At 43.6% G+C, this 18,286-nt stretch overlaps 1 protein-coding gene across 2 annotated transcripts; it reads left to right on the top strand.

The window, feature by feature from the left end:
• Nucleotides 1-2,024: 2,024 nt before the first annotated feature.
• LOC135552597 (transmembrane protease serine 4-like) lies at nucleotides 2,025-18,136 on the top strand. 2 transcript variants are annotated; one of them, XM_064984311.1, is made up of 13 exons: nucleotides 2,025-2,302; nucleotides 8,949-9,003; nucleotides 9,153-9,296; nucleotides 9,646-9,798; nucleotides 10,553-10,679; nucleotides 10,814-10,933; nucleotides 11,871-11,914; nucleotides 12,662-12,824; nucleotides 13,055-13,221; nucleotides 13,626-13,721; nucleotides 13,859-14,001; nucleotides 16,719-16,868; nucleotides 17,042-18,136. In XM_064984311.1, the coding sequence occupies exons 3-13, from the start codon at nucleotides 9,170-9,172 to the stop codon at nucleotides 17,051-17,053; spliced, it is 1,302 nt and encodes a 433-aa protein (XP_064840383.1). In that variant the 5' UTR covers nucleotides 2,025-2,302; nucleotides 8,949-9,003; nucleotides 9,153-9,169; the 3' UTR covers nucleotides 17,054-18,136. The 2 variants fall into 2 exon arrangements, with proteins under 2 accessions (XP_064840383.1, XP_064840382.1); XM_064984310.1 differs by lacking the exon at nucleotides 2,025-2,302 and adding an exon at nucleotides 4,376-4,953.
• The last annotated feature ends 150 nt before the right edge of the window (nucleotides 18,137-18,286 follow it).

The following is an 18,286-nucleotide window of genomic DNA, read 5'->3' on the forward strand; positions in this document are numbered from 1 at the left end:
CAAACACAGCAAGACAGTCGTGAAGAGGGCACGACAAAACGTTTTCCCCCTCAGGGGACTAAAGATTTGGCATGGCTCCCCGGGTCCTCAAAACGTTCTACAGCTGCTCCATCGAGGGCATCCTGACCGGTTGCATCACCGTCTGGTATTTCAACAGCTCAGCATCTGACCATAAGGCGCTACAGAGGGTAGTGTGTACGGCCCAGTACGTCACTGGGGCCAAGCTTCCTTCCATCCAGGACCTATATAGTAGGCGGCGTCAGAGGAAAGCCCATAAAATCGTCAGAGACTCTACCCAAGTCATAGACTGTTTTCTCTGCTATCACATGGCAAGCGGTACCAGAGCGTCTAGGACCAGAAGGCTACTTAACAGCGTCTACACCCAACCAATAAGTTTGCTGAACAATTAATTAAATGGCCACTGGACTACTTACATTGACCCCCCCAATTTGTTTTGCACACTGCTGCTACCCACTGTTTATTGTCTATAAATAATCACTTCACCCCTACCTACAAATTATCTCAATCAACCTGTACCCCCGCACACTGACTCGGTACCGGCACCCCTTGTATATAGCCTCGTTATTGTTATGTTATTGTGTTACTTTTTATTATTATTTTTTGCTTTAGTCTATTTGGTAAATGTTTTTTTTAACTCTTCTTGAACTCCACTGTTGGTTAAGGGCTTGTAAGAAAGCATTTCACAGTAAGGTCTACACTTGTTGTATTCGGCGCCTGTGACAAAGTTTGATTTGATTTGATTTTTTACAATTCTTCTCTGCAGATCCTTTCAAGCTCTGTAAGGTTGGATGAAAATCGTCACTGCCCAGCTATTTTCAGGTCTCTCCAGAGATATTCGAAAGGGTTCAAGTCCGACCTCTGGCTGGGCCATTCAAGGACATTCAGAGACTTGTCACAAAGCCACTCCTGCATTGTCTTAGGTGTGTGCTTTGGGTCGTTGCCCTGTTGGAAGGTGAACCTTCACCCCAGTCCGAGATCCTGAGCACTCTGGAGCAGGTTTTCATGAAGGATCTCTCTGTACATTGCTCCATTCATCTTTCCCTCGATCCTGACTAGTCTCCCAGTCCCTGAAAAACATCCCCACATCATGATGCTGCCACCACCATGCTTCACCGTAGGGACGGTGCCAGGTTTCCTTCAGATGTCGCTCTTGGAATTCAGGCCAAATAGTTCAATCTTGGCTTCATTAGACCAGAGAATCTTGTTTCTCATGGACTGAGAGTCCTTTAGGTGCCTTTTGGCAGACTCCAGTGTGCTGTCATGTGACATAATCCTGTCTCAACCTCATGGCTTGGTTTTTGCTCTGACATGCACTGTCAACTGTGGGACCTTATATAGACAGGTGTGTTCCTTTCCAAATCATCCAATCAATTGAATTTACCACAGGTGGACTCCAATCAAGTTGTAGAAACATCTCAAGGACGATCAATGGAAACAGGATGCACCTGAGCTCAGTTTCGAGTCTCATAGCAAAGGGTCTGAATACTTATTTAGATAAGGTATTTCTGTTTTTTTTAATCTTTAATAAATGTGCAGAAATGTCTAAAAACCTGTTTTCATTTTGTCATTATGGGAAATAGTGTGTAGATTGATGAGAAAAAAACAATGATACATTTTTAGAAGAAGGCTGTAACGTAACAAAATGTGGAAAAGGGGAAGGGGTCTGAATACTTTCCGAATGCACCGTATATAACACAACGTCCTATGTTATCTATTTTAGCCTTGACGTTAAATAACATGAATAACATGAACTGTTCCCTTATATTGAATACCCCTTATATTGATTACCCCTTATATTGAATACCTCTAGCACACATACACAGGTGGTGGGTAATATGAGAGTGAGGTGACACAACATACTGACCAGAAACTAACCTGAATATGTTAATAATTTCCCTGGATTCGTTCTCATTCAACCAAGTCAAAAAAACAAACATAAAAAACACAGAGGGGAGAGAGAGAAGTGGGATCACATTAAATGAATACGGTGAAGTCTGCTCCCTAGGGAGGCAGGCTTGAGCAACACTTCAAACCGAGAGAGAGGGAAGGAAGCAGGAAGAGAGGCTAGATTCTGGGATTGAAAACGTGTGTATTTAACAGTGTAGGGACAGAGGGAAAGGCAACCATACTCAAAGCTCACAGCTACCTCCGCAGTCTTACTATAAGCATCCAGGTTGATCGCTGAAGACCACCAGGCAAACACTGACCCCAACAACCAGAGACCACCTGATCAGGACTGAGGGTAAAGGACTGACAGGCAACAGGGACTGCTTAACCTCATGTAAGTGACACATTTTGGTCATGTTAATGTTGTCACATCGTCTATTGTTGAGTATGCTAGTGTCACGAAATCACGTGGGGGGCACCATTGCTTGTGCAGACTTGACCTTCTTTCTACATGACAGTCTTGAGATTGAACGAGCTGTTACACAGCATCCAAGGGGTTAAACGGTTGTTGAACCTCATCAAGTTTGGTGTGTCTGTTTAACAGAAGCCAAGCCAGATTGCTAATATAATCCGCAGTAATAGGTTGGTCAATGCCCCCTTTCAAAATGAACTTGCAATGAGATCCAAGATACTGTTTGTGAGATACTCAAGGTTAGGCATTGTGTTTATTGGGATACAACAATAAACAACTCCACAGATTTAACTAGAGCACAGAGGGTAACATTAGTTCAGCTGTATCAGTATGGTTAATATTTAACCCATCTCAGAGAGTCCAGTACAGACTATGCGTACATAGTGTCCTTGAAAAATGCACCCCAACGCCCCCCGAATCGACCTCATGGAAAGTGTGTCTGTTGTGATGGAGAGGAGGGGATTTTTGACAGTGAAAGAAGCTATAGTTTGACAGATTGTGTCAATGCTGTAGTTCACATCTCTATTTTCTTCCTTCGCACGTTTGTTTTACGAATCCCTCACTCACTATCTCGGTCTCCCTCCTTCCACACTCTCTTTTTCAGCATCTGAACATTTTAGTCACATTGGTGGGTGACAATAACATGGACAATTAATGGCGATATGTTGATTACACTGTACTGTGTATCACCCATTTGTTATCTATTGCTGACATAGGGCGGCGCACAATTTGCCCAGTGTCGTCCGGGTACGGATTTGGCCCGGGTTAGGCCGTCATTGCAAATAAGAATTTGTTCTTAACTGACTAGTCTAGTTAAATAAAGGTTCAATAAAAATAATATTATGAATGTATTATTCAATAGATATCTTGGCAGGAGTCAGGCTCATTAAAGGAGGCCATGCCCTACCTAGTGAACTTTAAAACCAGTAGAACTCTCGGCAACTGCATTACTTCCTCGTTCTGAAGAGGGAAGAAGTAGTGTGGTGAGAGGGTCAGGGGTCACAGCCCTTAACAATTTGGATCATCATAGATTACAATCAGCTTCTGTTCTCAACAGAGGACCAATCTCTTTTATCCTGTCCCCCTTCTCTCTCTCTCTCTCTCTCTCTCTCTCTCTCATATATATATAGTGCTCTGACAATACAAAACCACATAGATTCTGCAAAGTAAACCAGGCAATTTGCACGTGCATAGACTGTTTTTACTGTGTTGACTACTTGAGTACATTGTATACCTCCGGTATAACTCCTCTATCCTTTTTTAATAGGATGACTGCAAAGCCACAGATCTGTATTGAAGTAAGAGATCATGTGTTACTAGCTCGGAAAAGTCTAGCAATTCAGCATGGTTCAAAACTGGCTCATAGGAAAGTAGGTTATTGAGTTATGAATCACTAACAGTATGTAATGGAGCCGTTAGTTGAAGAGAAGCGGACCTACTGTATTGTTGACCATTGACTGGAAGGAAGGAACTGTTGAGAATCCAGTACAAGGAAACTGCCCGATCCTTTACTCCACTGGCACAATCCAAACATTTACAGGAATTTCCTCCATGTACCACATATAGCCTGAGGGGTGGGGTGGGGGGTATTGTAGAAAGCTTTTAGCAATATGACTGTCAAATCCCCTAGTGAGGAGGGTTTCAAAAAAGAGGAGTTACAGTATAAACAAGTTTCTGTCCCCAAAATATTATTGTGATCACGTATCCCATTCCTGGGTTAAGAAGCATATGTCCTCTGGCTCAGAGAGCAATGCCAGACTGGAGCTCCAACTGATACCAACAAGACAGGACTGGCCCACGACCTGACCTAAATGGTGTGTGTGTGCGAGCGTGCGTGCGTGTTTGTCAGTCTGTGCTCGTGTGACTGTTCCTGTGTGTGTGTGTTTTTTGTTCTCATACATTCATGAACGAGAGGTAGAAGAACTGAAAAGGACAGCGCTAGAGCTACAAGGATCCACCGAATCAGGAAAGGATGTTTGTGGGAGGAGAGAGAGAGAGAGAGAGAGAGGGAGAGAGATAGAGAGAGACACAGAGAGAGAGACAGATAGAGAGAGAGACAGCGCAATAGAGACAGAGTGATAGAGACAGAAACAGAGACAGACAGACAGAGAGAGAGAGAGAGAGAGAGAGAGACAGAGAGAGAGAAAGTATGCAGGTAGAGAGACCAAGGCATTAGGTGTCCTATTACAGATACTAGTTTGGTGTTGTTTTGTCAGCAGGGGCTGGGTCATCCACAACAAGTCCATGTGGATTTCAGCAGCACAGATACACACAGAAACACACCGGCAGTCATTAATACAGCAGCAGATTTTTACCGCAGCCGGACAAGTTAGGCGGCCTGCACGATAGATTAAGTTTCACTGCCTGTGAATTGAGGGACAGCGAATAGGGTACGAGAAGGACGAGAGAGAGAAAGACAGGGAGAGAGAAGAACAGAGGGAGAGAAGGCACAAGGCAAAGGGGAAGGGAGAGACTGTGGAAGGGAGTTCTACTTGCTCCAGAGACCGAAAGACAGTGCATCCTCTGTACCCTGTGATCTGGGCCAGCTGAGAGGGGACTTCTGCACCATGGATGTGAGTAGAGATGGAGACTACCGTCTGGGGAAAATAGGAGATCAGGCTATTCACTTGTGGAGTAGTATCGGTCACCTGTCACTCAGCTCTTACTGTGGACTCGTACAGCAGTGGTTTACAAGATCACAGTGATGGGACTTTAGGGAAAACATATGGGATAACATGCCCATGTTTACCTGTGTAATAAATGTACGGTCTGTGTGTTTAGTGAACAATTGTTATATATGCAAATAGTCCCTTGCAAAGCAAGCGATCCTCAAGTGCATTTGAAAGTGTTACCATGTTAGTATTACTGTGTCTCTGCTGACAATATCACATTTTTGTGAGTTCTACACTATTAGTCAAAGGTTTTATAACACCTTCTCATTCAATGGTTTTACATTGTAGAATAATGGTGAAGACATCAAAACTATGAAATAACACGTGGAATCGTGTAGTAACCAAAATATTGTTAAAAGTTCATTTGTAGAATTACTTTCCTTCTTCATGCGTTTGAGCCAATTCATTGTGTTGTGACAAGGTAAGGGGTGGTATACAGAAGATGGTCCTATCTGGTAAAAGACTAAGTCCATATTATGGCACGGACATCTCAAATAAGCAAAGAGAAACAACAGTCCATCATGACTTTAAGACATGAAGGTCAGTCAATATGGAAAATGTGATGTTTTGATGTCTTCACTATTATTCTAAAATGTAGAAAATAGCAACAACAAAAAAAGACAAACCCTTGAATGAGTAGGATGTGTTCTAAAACATTTGGCCGGTAGTGTAAAAGTGGGAAATAGACATAGATTAGTGTTCTTGTGATTGTACACATCTGTCGTGGGTGGCAGAAATGCTAAGTGACCAGTGTTCAGTTTGTGTAGGAAACTGGTGTGTGTTTGTGTGTGCATGTATGGCTGTATGTGATCATGCAAATATGTGTTGTTGGAGAACCCTGCCTTTGATTACAACTCAAGTGTAGCTTCTCTAAAGGTATTTTTTGCTTTAAAAAAAATATATATTTATTTTGGTTGCTTTTACCAGGTAAGTTGACTGAGAACACATTCTCATTTACAGCAACAACCTGGGGAATAGTTACTGGGGAGAGGAATGGGATGAATGAGCCAATTGTAAACTGGGGATGATTAGGTGACCATATGAGGGCCAGATTGGAATTTTAGCCAGGATACCTGTTTCACGTCCCACGTCCCATGTAGGGTGGTAAGCTGCTGGCACTCTAAAATACAATCCACAATGAAGAGAGAGCACCTTTTTATACACTAAAGCGAAACATGCCAATTGATTTTATCGGTTATTAAACCTTCTGTGAGCCAGTTCTGCTTCCCAAGATGCTTTCTCAATGCAAACTGGGTCTAGTCCCATTGTTCACTATCCTGCATGGGCCAAACAACCTGAACACACCTCTGTCTCGCTCCCTCACACAAAGCATAGACATTTGCATACCCCCCCCACCCCTCTCTCTCTCTGTGATTTTATTCCACCCATGTTGTAAATTTATGCCAACTGTCTGTCAAAGTGAATTCTTGCACTGAGGTCATTGACATGGATTGTGTGATTCAGGTTTGAGTTGTGTCTCTGCCATTATATAATGTTGTTTTTAGATATCTTGTTGCAAAGTAGGCGATCCTCAAATAATATATTTGAGCAAATGGATGTGTGCGGCCTGCAGTTAGTGACCTATAGTTTTTATGTGGTCTACAAATCACTCTGAGTCCCTATTTTCGATAGTTTGCTATGTATTGTATGTATATTGCTGGTCAACTTTGATGTATATTGCTGGTCAACTTTGAAACATTGCAGGTATTTTGGTTATGTTTGGTACTGGTCAGTCAGCTGTCAGCTGGCTGACCTTCCTCTTCTCCCACCACTGTACTCTACCATCCATTCTTTCTTTCTCTCCTTCTCTCTTTGTAACCATATTTCATTTATCTCATAGCCTGCTCATATTGACCTAGATTAGTTGACCTAGATTAGTTCCTACATCTACGTGGAGAGTTCCACCAACCAGCAGCATCTCCATGATGCAAATCATACAGGATCTTTCTCTCTCTCTCTCTGTGTGTGATTCAAATGAACACTTAGGTACAGTGAGCACTGTTCCCTCCAAATTGCGCGCGTTCGCGGCCGCGAACCTCCTGCAGGACTACCGCACAGAGGAAATGCCATGTAGCGCAGAGACAGACCCAAGCGATTGAACTTCACTGAGTTCGCCCTATTAGTTTGCACTATATTATAGATCAACTTTCCCCCCCCCGGTGATCGAATCAACATTATATCAGACACTCTTCAATGCACCAAACCAGAACAAGTCTAACTTTGCAAGATTAGGTCTTTGATTTTGTGTAAGGCAGAGTCAGAACGCAATGGGGAAGATTTAAATTGGTGGGTGTAGCCCGCGAGCGGCGTTTCAATCACCGGCGGGTGAACGCGTGTTTCAGATCAGACCGCAAAGCAGCAGTTAGCGAGTTGTCGACCCTTTCCTAGATACATATACGTCAGCAATGGGGAGTTACTGCTTCCGACAAAAGGTGTAGGCTACACGTCAAGCCGTATTTGAAAAGCCAGTCCGGTAAAAAGCTTACAGTAGGTCTTGTTTTTCTGTTGCTTTAGCACCATATAGCTGATACCCCCACCAAAAAAATCAACGTTTGATGATGAGTTGGTTATTTGAATCAGCTGTGTAGTGCTAGGGCAAACAACAAAATGTGACCCCAGGGGAGTGTTTTTAACTGTTTCGGATTGTAGTCAGTTAAATGAACAGTATATGTATATCTCACTTCCCCCTTTCTCCGAAACTGTGGTTGTTTGGCTATTCTTCTCCTCCGAGTTGCCAGAACCCTCTGTTTTAGTTTCCAATATTAGACCAGACTGTCACCATGGAGAAGAGACAGGAAGACTTCACGCAGATGAAGGGATTTCACTCGCAATTGAATTGTTCAAGTGAAATTACGGGACATATATATTTATTTTAAAATAACATTTGAGAATGTCTCACTACCGTATTGCTTCACGTCAACACATACAGACAAGCCTTTGATTTTGGGTTATATTTAACAAAGGTTAACATATTTTGTTTCTGTAATGGTAAATCTGTGAACAAAAGCACTGAGAGCTTTAACTACAGAAGACCAACAGCCGTTTTTACCCAGCCACCTAAGAGCCCTGTCCCTCACTATAGCCACCAACTATCTTGTCCATCCATACAGTATAACCCTCCATATCTGTGTATTGTGTGGCGTTGTCCATATTAGAGCTGCCTCCGTCTCAAAAGGACTTGGGTTCGCTGTTGGTGAGTGTGTCAGACAGTCCGTAGACTGTGCATGGAATGTATTAGTGACAGATTTGTATAGTATTTGTGGACCAGTTGGCGAGATCGGACAGAATAGCCGATACTGTAGATACCTAACAGACTGTTTGAGACACGAGTCACTGGTATTTTGGGATGTTGTTGTTTTTGGTCCTGATGGCTGTTTCACCAGTGAGCAGGTTTCGTTCACTTGAAGCTATGACTCATGACAGTTATGATGGCGGGTACTTGTGCTTGCTTTGCACTTGAATGTGAAAGCTGGGGGGGCAGAGCTGTCAATGACATAACTTGAATTAAGTGGTTTATAGCGTGCATGATTAGAGTGCTGTGTTTATAGCATGCTCCACCATTCAAGATCTATTGTCCTTTAATGGAGTGGAATAACACTGCATAAGGCAACTACACATTGAGCAGAGTACCACACCTGGCGATGTGTCATACAACTATCTCTGTCTTTGTGTCAGACGGGCCTGGGAACTGTGCTCACAGCATTAGGCATGACAGTCACACACAACTTTGATGGGAGGCACGCTGTTCCGTGTGCATGTGTTCTTGATCCAATCTGTCGTGCCTCCCCTCTCCAGGCCCTAGAACCTCACAAACTCTTACCCAATGGCCCACGTTCTGCACCAAGCACAGTATAATCCCCTTTGTCTCATTCAGTCCTCTCTCTCTCTCTCGCCAGACTGACACCAGCCTTGCTGAAGAAAGCAATATACCATTAAATCCTAGGCAACAAGGTAAGCCATTGTAGTGGAATTGATTCATTTTGCAATCACATTGTACAAGTATTACTTAATATGCAATAATTTACTGTCCAATTATGCTTTAGTTCCATGTGTCTATGTGTTTAAATAGCTACAAAATCCTGGTTGTTCCTCTCCCCCAGTTGAAGTACGGCCTGGTATGAAACGAAAGCTCATGACGGCTCTGAACTCCCAGAAAGAGATGTCCTCGTCGAGGAATAGGGTCCTGATCACTGTGATGATGGTACTGGTAGTGCTAGGGATCCTGGCCATGGCTGGCTACTTCAGTGAGTCCAGCTTCGAAACCCATCATCTCTGCATCCCAGACGGCACCCTTCATAGTGCACTGCTTTTGAACAGGGCCCATAAGGATCAAGAGTAGTGCAGTCAAAAGTAGTGCACTATGTTGGGCATAGGTTGCCGTTTGGGACGCAAACCCACCTCTACACCCTCTCCTCCCCCTTAGGTAACACAAGACATACTAGTACTTCTCCCCTGTACAAATACTCAGTGATTCACAATGAAACCATAGCAACATTATGGAATTTGATTCCACAAACTTTTTTTTTTTAATAACCTGTCTTCTGTACTCTCTCCTCCTTTCATCCCTCTTTCCCCTTTCCTTTCTGTCCTCAGTCGCGCAGCTGATCAACAGTAAGTACTTCTTCTGCTCCCGGTCGGTGAAGTTCATTCCCCTGGACAAAGCATGTGATGGGGTGGTGGACTGTTCAGGAGGAGAGGACGAGCTCACCTGTGTGGCCAGCATGACGGTCAACACTACCTTCCCAGGTAAACACACACACACCACTCCATCTATATATCTTTATACATCTGTCTCTGTCACTTCTATATGTTCAATCTCATTCTTATTCTCTCTTTTTTTCTCTCTCGGTCTCTTTCCTTTTCCTGTCTCTCTCTCTGTGATGCGCACCTCTGCATCCTCTCTCTCTGTGTGTTTCTCTCCCTCTCTGTCTCTCTCCCTCTCTCTCTCTCTCTCTCTGTCTTTCTCTCTGTCTCTCTCTCTCTCTCTCTCTCTGTCTCTCTGTGTCTCTCTCTCTCTTTCCGTGTCTCTCTCTCTTTCCGTGTCTCTGTCTGTCTGTCTGTCGTTCTGTCGTTCTGTCTCTCTCTCTCTCTCTCTGTGTTGTCTGTCTCTCTCTCTGTGTTGTCTGTCTGTCTCTCTCTCTGTGTTGTCTGTCTGTCTCTCTCTCTGTGTTGTCTGTCTGTCTCTCTCTCTGTGTTGTCTGTCTGTCTCTCTCTCTGTGTTGTCTGTCTGTCTCTCTCTCTGTGTTGTCTGTCTGTCTCTCTCTCTGTGTTGTCTGTCTGTCTCTCTCTCTGTGTCCTCTCTCTCTCTCTGTGTCTCTCTCTCACTGTCTCTCTCTCACTGTCTCTCTCTCTGTCTCTCTCTCACTGTGTCTCTCGCTCTCTCACTCTGTGTGTGTCTCTCGCTCTCTCTCTCTGTGTTTCTCTCTCTCTGTGTTTCTCTCTCTCTGTGTTTCTCTCTCTCTGTCTCTCTGTCTCTCTGTCTCTCTGTCTCTCTGTGCAGTGCGTCTGGTCTCTGAGCAGAGTGTTCTCCAGATCTACAGTGCTGGGACAGGATGGAGGAGTGTGTGTAGTGAGGACTGGACCCAGCAGCACACAGAGAAAGCCTGTCAACAGCTAGGCTACACCTAGTGGGTTCACTCACTCACTCACTCACTCACTCACTCACTCACTCACTCACTCAGCAGCTAAGCTACAGTTTCCCCATATTGAGCTTCTCTTAAATGTATTGAAAATGTCTCTCTGTCTCCACTCGTTCCCACAGTAAACCCAACAGTAGTAGTATCTCTGTGCAGAACTTGTCCTCGACCCTGAAGACAGGACCGTTCTCAGGGGTCAGGATCGCAGCTGAAACCACCCCCTTTTACCAGACTGTCATTGACCGGTATGTATTAGAAGATTGGTCATATTGGGCCTGTAACTGTGGTGTTACTGTCTATTGTATTCTGATATTCACTCGGACACTTTCCAGCTATGAAAAGGGGAACCGAAATGGATCAGTAAAAAAATGTGTACAGTGTCTTGGTATCAATATGGTTGGATAATTATCTTGATCGGTGCAGTAAATGGAGAATTGAAACAAGTCAAAATAAATTTTACCCACTTTGGGTACTTCTGTCTGTACTTGTTTTATCATACTCGTCTTATTTTTAATTGTAAACAGTAATTTGTTCTTAATTAACCTGCCTTGGAAAATAAAGGTCAAACAAAAATAACTAAATAAGTACATGACTATGTTGACCATGTCTGCATCACGGTCACACTGTTTACTATGCAGTGTTTGTGTTGGTTCCCTCCCATCCTACTGCCACTGTTTGTAGTAGGATGGCAGTTTAGGCTCAGGCAGTTGTGACATGACGAATGGAATGCATGACTGGCACTGATGACAGATGGAATGGCACCGCCCTGTCTGTTTACTCTAAAACGGCACCAGGCACTGGAAAAACAGATTAATTGTCCTCCTTTTTTACGTCTCTCTACTTGTGATGTGCACCTCTGCGACATCTTTCTCTCTCGATGTGTGTCTCTGACTGTGTCCTACTCTCTGTTTTTCTGACACAAACAGTTTTGGAGTTTCTGTTCACCCCCCCCCACCACCCATCCTTGTTTCTGTAATTAGAGGAAACGAGAAGTACGAGTATTTTATGCCTGGCAGAATCTGAACCAACACTGAAGATTAACTCTGGAATCAGACTCTTTGTTTACCTATAATGTTTGGTAATTGTGTTCTGGGTGTGTTTCTTTGCATACAGCATATGCGATGTGTCTATATACCATGTGTATGTACTGTGTGTTGAATTCCCCTCTCTGTTTGATTCCAGCCAAGTGTGTAACTCAGAATCCGTGATCTCCCTGACCTGCTCCGGTAAGTTCTGCCTCTGATACCCCACCTCACACCCTGTCACCTCCCTATGCCCCACTATTAGACTCCTCCTACTCATTGGGAAAGTCATCCAAGTTCTCTAGGAGTTGAATTATACAAAGGGAGAGAGGCAGAAAGACTGAGACTGGAGAATGCAGGCAAACTGGACAGGATCCAGGCAACAAGCCACTTTGTAATGGGTCAGTGGAAGCTTGAGTGTGTCACTTAGCGTTGCTACCTGTCAGTTAACTGCCAAAGGGCTACTTTGAGTTCGCTTCCAGCGCTAATTCTACATTTACTCGTCAAACTACCTTTGTGTGCCTTAGCACTTTACAAAACTCTTCAGTGGAACTAACTGTCAGTGGAACTAAGTGGTGTTGGAGGGCCAGTAGGAGGCACTCTTTCCTCTGGTCTAAAAAAATATCCCACTGTCCCAGGGCAGTGATTGGGGACACTGCCCTGTGTAGGGTGCCGTCTTTCGGATGGGACGTTAAACGGGTGTCCTGACTCTCTGAGGTCATTAAAGATCCCATGGCACTTATCGTAAGAGTAGGGGTGGTAACCTGGCTAAATTCCCAATCTGTCCCTCAAACCATCACGGTCACCTAATAATCCCCGGTTAACAATTGGCTCATTAAGTCCCCTCCTCTCCCCAGTAACTATTCCCCAGGTCGTTGCTGCAAACGAGAACGTGTTCTCAGTCAACTTATAACGGATAAATAAACTCTCTTTCCCCTGTGTGTGTGTCAGACTGTGGAGAGCGGGGCCGATCGGACCGTGTCGTGGGGGGTGTGGATGCGTCTATAGAAGACTGGCCGTGGCAGGTGAGCCTTCAGCAGAACGGACAACACACCTGCGGAGGGTCACTGGTGTCGTCACGCTGGGTCGTCACAGCAGCACACTGCTTCTCTGGGTCAGTACCACTGCACATCCAATACAAACTATATACACTGTAGAATATGTGTTAATATCTACTCTGGATATCTACAACTAGCTTAAACAGAAATAACACATGTAACTCTGACCATCCAACGTGGAAACTCCCACAAGGTCTGAAATTGTATAATAGGCTTAAGTATCTGGTGATAGAGACCGAGGCCCTGCTGTTAACCCCTGTACCTCTTCTCTCTCCTGGTCCTACAGTAGTAAGAAGGAGCTGAGTCGCTGGCGGGTGGTGTCTGGGAGGACTTACATGGGCACCCTGGGAGGCTCATATGTAGACAGGGTCATACTGAACGGAGACTACAATGCAGCCAGCAACGACTACGACCTGGCCATGATGAGGCTGACCAAACCCATCACTGTAGGAAGTAAGTCACTTCCCCAACGTGACATTTTAGCAACACACAGACTGTGGCACTGAATTTACTGGACAGTTCCTAGTTTTCGCAAAGGCTAGACATAGGAGAAGCCCCATCTCCACCTATTCTGGCTTTGAATGACTTCCCATGAGGAACATTTCTCAGCCCTCTCAAAAATGAATGCTACAGCACTACACAATGATATGGAAATATGTATTTGTAAAAGCAGATTCTGGGAAGAGAGAATGCATTCAGGGTAGATTCTGACCTCTAGTGGCCAATTTATCAAACTGTCTATTTCAGTGAGTTGCAACATTGGACATCCCTCTAGGGAAATCCTGTATATTTAGATTGTAGTCTGTGACGTATATTTGAGGAAGTAGATGTCAATAAAGTTCTGTTTCCTCCACCAGACTCTCGTCGGCCCGTGTGTTTGCCCCCTAAGAACCTGGGCCTGAAGGCAGGAGACTCTATGACGGTGACAGGCTGGGGCTACCTCCATGAGAAGGGTGAACATACAACAAACAAATCTACCCTTTCTCTCACCCTCTTCATCTCTATCCAACAAGCACACGTACTGAAATGTTAATAGTTGATTTCCACTCTTCTCCTTCTCATCCCTCTGTCACCTTTTCTCTCCCCTCAGATAAAGTGTCTCCTGTCCTCCAGAAGGCTATCCTTCCCCTTATAGACAGTGATCAGTGCTCTAGTCCCACTGTCTACGGTGACTCAATAACTCCCAGAATGCTTTGCGCTGGTTATCTGGAGGGCAAAGTGGATGCATGTCAGGTACTGTGCCTTACAAAAGTATTCATCCCCTTGGTGTTTTTCCCATTTCGTTGCATTTACAAACTAATTTAACCTCTTGATACTCCCCATCCCGAGTCCGGGATCGTGAATAAAGCATCAGGCTCATTAGCATAACGCAACGTTAACGATTTCTGAAAATCGCAAATAAAATGAAAATAATGCGCCTGCTCTCAAGCTTAGCCTTTTCTTAACAACACTGTCATCTCAGATTTTCAAAATATGCTTTTGAACCATAGCAAATCACTAATTTGTGTAAGAGTATGCTAAGCTAGCTTAGCATTTTGAGTAGCATTTAGCACGCAACATTTTCACAAAAACCAGATAACCACATAAATAAAATCATTTACCTTTGAAGAGCTTCGGATGTTTTCAATGAGGAGACTCTCAGTTACATAGCAAATGTTCAGTTTTTCCTTGAAAGAATCTTTGTGTAGGAGAAATCGCTCCGTTTTGTACATCACATTTGGCTACCGAAATGAACCGAAAATTCAGTCACCAAAACTTCAAACTTTTTCCGAATTAACTCCATAATATCGACCGAAACATGGCAAACGTTGTTTAGAATCAATCCTCAAGGTGTTTTTTCACATATCTCTTCATTGATATGCAGTCCGTGGAAGCCTGCTTTCCCCTCAGAATCGCATGGAAAAATACCAGCAGCTGAAAAAGACGCACCAATTTCGACAGAGGACACCGGGCGGACACCTGGAAAATGTAGTCTCTTATGGTCAATCTTCCAATGATATGCCTACAAATACTTCACAATGCTGCAGACACTTTGGGAAACGACAGAAAGGGCAGGCTCATTCCTCTCGCATTCACAGCCATATAAGGAGACAATGGAAAACGGAGCCTCAAAAATCCTGCTGGTTTCCTGGTTGTCGTTTCATCTTGGTTTTGCCTGTAGCTCCCGTTCTAGGGCACCCACAGACAATATCTTTGCAGTTCTGGAAAATTCAGAGTTTTCTTTCCAAAGCTATCAATTATATGCATAGTCGAGCATCTTTTTGTGAAAAAATATCTTGTTTAAAACGGGAACGTTTTTCATCCAAAAATGAAATTGCGCCCCCAGAGTTTCATGTATTTTTATTTGAATTTCATATAATGGACATACACAAAATAGTCAAAATTGGTGAAGTGTAATGAAAAATATAACTTGTTTCAAAAAAAAGAAAACGGAAAAGTGTTGCGTACAAATGTCTTCACCCCTTTGCTATGAAGCCCCTAAATAAGATCTGGTGCAATCAATTACCTCCAGAAGTCACATAATTAGTTAAATAAAGTCCACCTGTGTGCAATCTAAGTGTCACATGATCTTAGTATATATACACCTGATCTGAAAAGCCCCAGAGTCTGCAACACCACTAAGCAAGGGGCACTACCAAGCAAGGTCAGGGACAAAGTTCTGGAGAAGTACAGATCAGGGTTGGGTTATAAAAATATATCCGAAACTTTGAACATCCCACAAAGCACCATTAAATCCATTATTTAAAAAATTGAAAGAATATGGTACCACAATAAACCTGTCAAGAGAGGGCCACCCACCAAAACTAATGGACCACGCAAGGAGGGCATTAATCAGAGAGGCAACAAAGAGACAAAAGATCTGCAAAGCTCCACTGTGGAGATTGGAGTATCTGTCCATAGGACCACTTTAAGTCGTACATGCCACAGAGCTGGGTTTTATAGAAGAGTGGCCAGAAAAAAAGCCATTGCTTAAAGAAAAAAATAAACAAACACGTTTGGTGTTCAATATATGGAAGAAGATACTCTGATCAGATGAGACTAAAATTGTGCTTTTTGGCCATCAAGGAAAATGCTATGTCTGCCGCAAACCTAACACCTCCATCACCCCGAGAACAACATCCCCACAGTGAAACATGGTGGTGGCAGCATCATGCTGTGTTTTTTATTCTTCATCGGCAGACACTGGAAAACTGGTCAGAATTGAAGGAATGATGGATGGCGCTAAATACAGGGATATTGTTGAGGGAAACCTGTTTCAGTTTTCCAGAGATTTGAGACTGGGACAGAGGTTCACCTTCCAGCAGGACAATGACCATAGCATACAGCTAAATCAACAGTCGAGTGGTTTAAGGGGAAACATTTAAATGTCTTGGAATGGCCTAGTCAAAGCCCAGACCTCAATCCAATTGAGAATCCGTGGTATGACTTAAAGATTACTGTACACCAGCGGAACCCATCCAACTTGAAGGCGCTGGAGCAGTTTTACCTTGAAGAATGGGCCAAAGTCCCAGTGGCTAGATGTGCCAAGCTAATAAAGACATGCCCCAAGAGACTTGCAGCTGGAATTGCTGCAAAAGGTGGCTCTACAAAGTATTGACCTTGGGGTTATGCACGTTCAAGTTTTTTTGTTTCACCAAAAATATATTTTGCATCTTCAAAGTGGTAGTCATGTTGTGTAAATCAAGTGATACAAACCCCCCAATAATCTCTTTTAATTACTTTCACAAGCCACTGTAAAGTAGAATGTTTGCTTTGAGATAAAACAGAATAGAAACTAAGATAGCTTTTGGCGTGAATACATTCAATGCCTTGTCCTGTAAAAAAACTAATGGGACGACCTTAACACTTTATTGAGTATAGAATATCCAACCTCAAATGTGGCCTTTGAAATACGTGTATAGTGCCTCATTCCAGTGTACTTAATGCCACTGTTGTGTCATGTGTTGTAGGGAGACAGTGGTGGTCCTCTGGTGTACCTGTCAGAACAATGGCAGCTGGTGGGGGTGGTGAGTTGGGGGATCGGCTGTGCCAGAGAGGGTCAACCAGGGGTCTACTGCAACGTGGACGAAATGCTCAACTGGATCCACACTGTCATGGAGGTATGTACGCTCACACAGGAGAGGCAAGGAGCTAGTGTATTTTAAGAGTGTTTCATTTTACTTTGTACTATGTAAAGTCTAGATGTTGTATGCTGCTGCCCTGAAAACCAAGACTAATAATAGTGTATCGTCCACTATGCAATGGTTTGACCATGTGTACTTTATTATTCTAGAAAAACTCTTGAAGCCTCAAAACATGACCAAAAGCCAATGCTCTATTGGGTTGGGCCACCTGAATGGATTTCAGTGGATCTACATGGAGCTCTGTTGTGGGAATAGAAGAGGAATCCTCTTCGAAGTGCAATTTAAAACACCTACAAGAATACATAACACACACACACACACAACCACACACACAAATGCCAGCACACTCAGATAGACACAGACACGAACACACACTACTTCTTTACTATAACAGGTTGTTTACAGTGTGACGTGCCATTTTCGGTGCCTCAGGGACCACTGACGTGGTAGTGTAACAATGTCGCTGGAGACGACAGTCGGTCTAGGGCTGTGTCCGAAATGGCACCCTATTACCTTTATAGTGCACTACTCTTGATCAGAGCACTATGGTTCAAATTAGTGCACTATCAAGGGAATAGGGGGCCGTTTGGGACGAAGCCTGGGTTTTCCACATGGCTGGGTACTTTGAGACAGGACTCTCACCAAGTGCCTCTGCTGTCTTTTTGTCAATGAGGTTGCGAGAAGGCCGCCATACACCAACTGTACTTGACCACTTTTTTTATAAATGTAAAGTCATGTGACCACATCTTTATGTGAGTATTGACATGCATTGCACAATGTTCAACATGTTCACCCAACATTTCATGGGTGAAATGTCTTCATGAAAATATATTGGTGAAGTTTTGTGTCATGCAGTTGAAAATCACATTTTTACCTCATATTAAATGATCCTCAAGTACGGTGCAGTGACGTGAACCTTTCTTCATATTATGTGTCATTGGAGGGGGCGTTAGCCGTACTGTACATCCCGTCATGGATTCACTTTTCCACTTTCCGGTGGTCAGACCTATTCACTTTGTGCCGACAGATTTCCATTGGGCAATCGGAACAATCCTTACTTGCACTACATGTACACGGTTCTGATTTAATAGCGTGTATTTTTTTTAGACATTGAACATTTGAGTGTTTTCTGTAAGTATTGTTTACTACATAGAAATGCTTGTCTGTGTAAGATAGAAATGTGTCTATTTGTTGGTACGTTTGATAAAGGGGATGCCTGTGTTCAATAAATTATCAGATTTGGATTGGGATGAACTTTGAGTGATGGGATGTCTCGGCAGTGTCTGATTCTACTGTGTCTTCCAGGATGCTACGTCGGGAAGTTACAAGACCGTAGTCACAATAAAGTTCATCCACAGGCTCACATAGCAACAGACGGACACATCCACAACAGT

The sequence above is a fragment of the Oncorhynchus masou genome, chromosome 13 (assembly GCF_036934945.1).
Source record: "Oncorhynchus masou masou isolate Uvic2021 chromosome 13, UVic_Omas_1.1, whole genome shotgun sequence".
Lineage (NCBI taxonomy): Eukaryota > Metazoa > Chordata > Actinopteri > Salmoniformes > Salmonidae > Oncorhynchus > Oncorhynchus masou.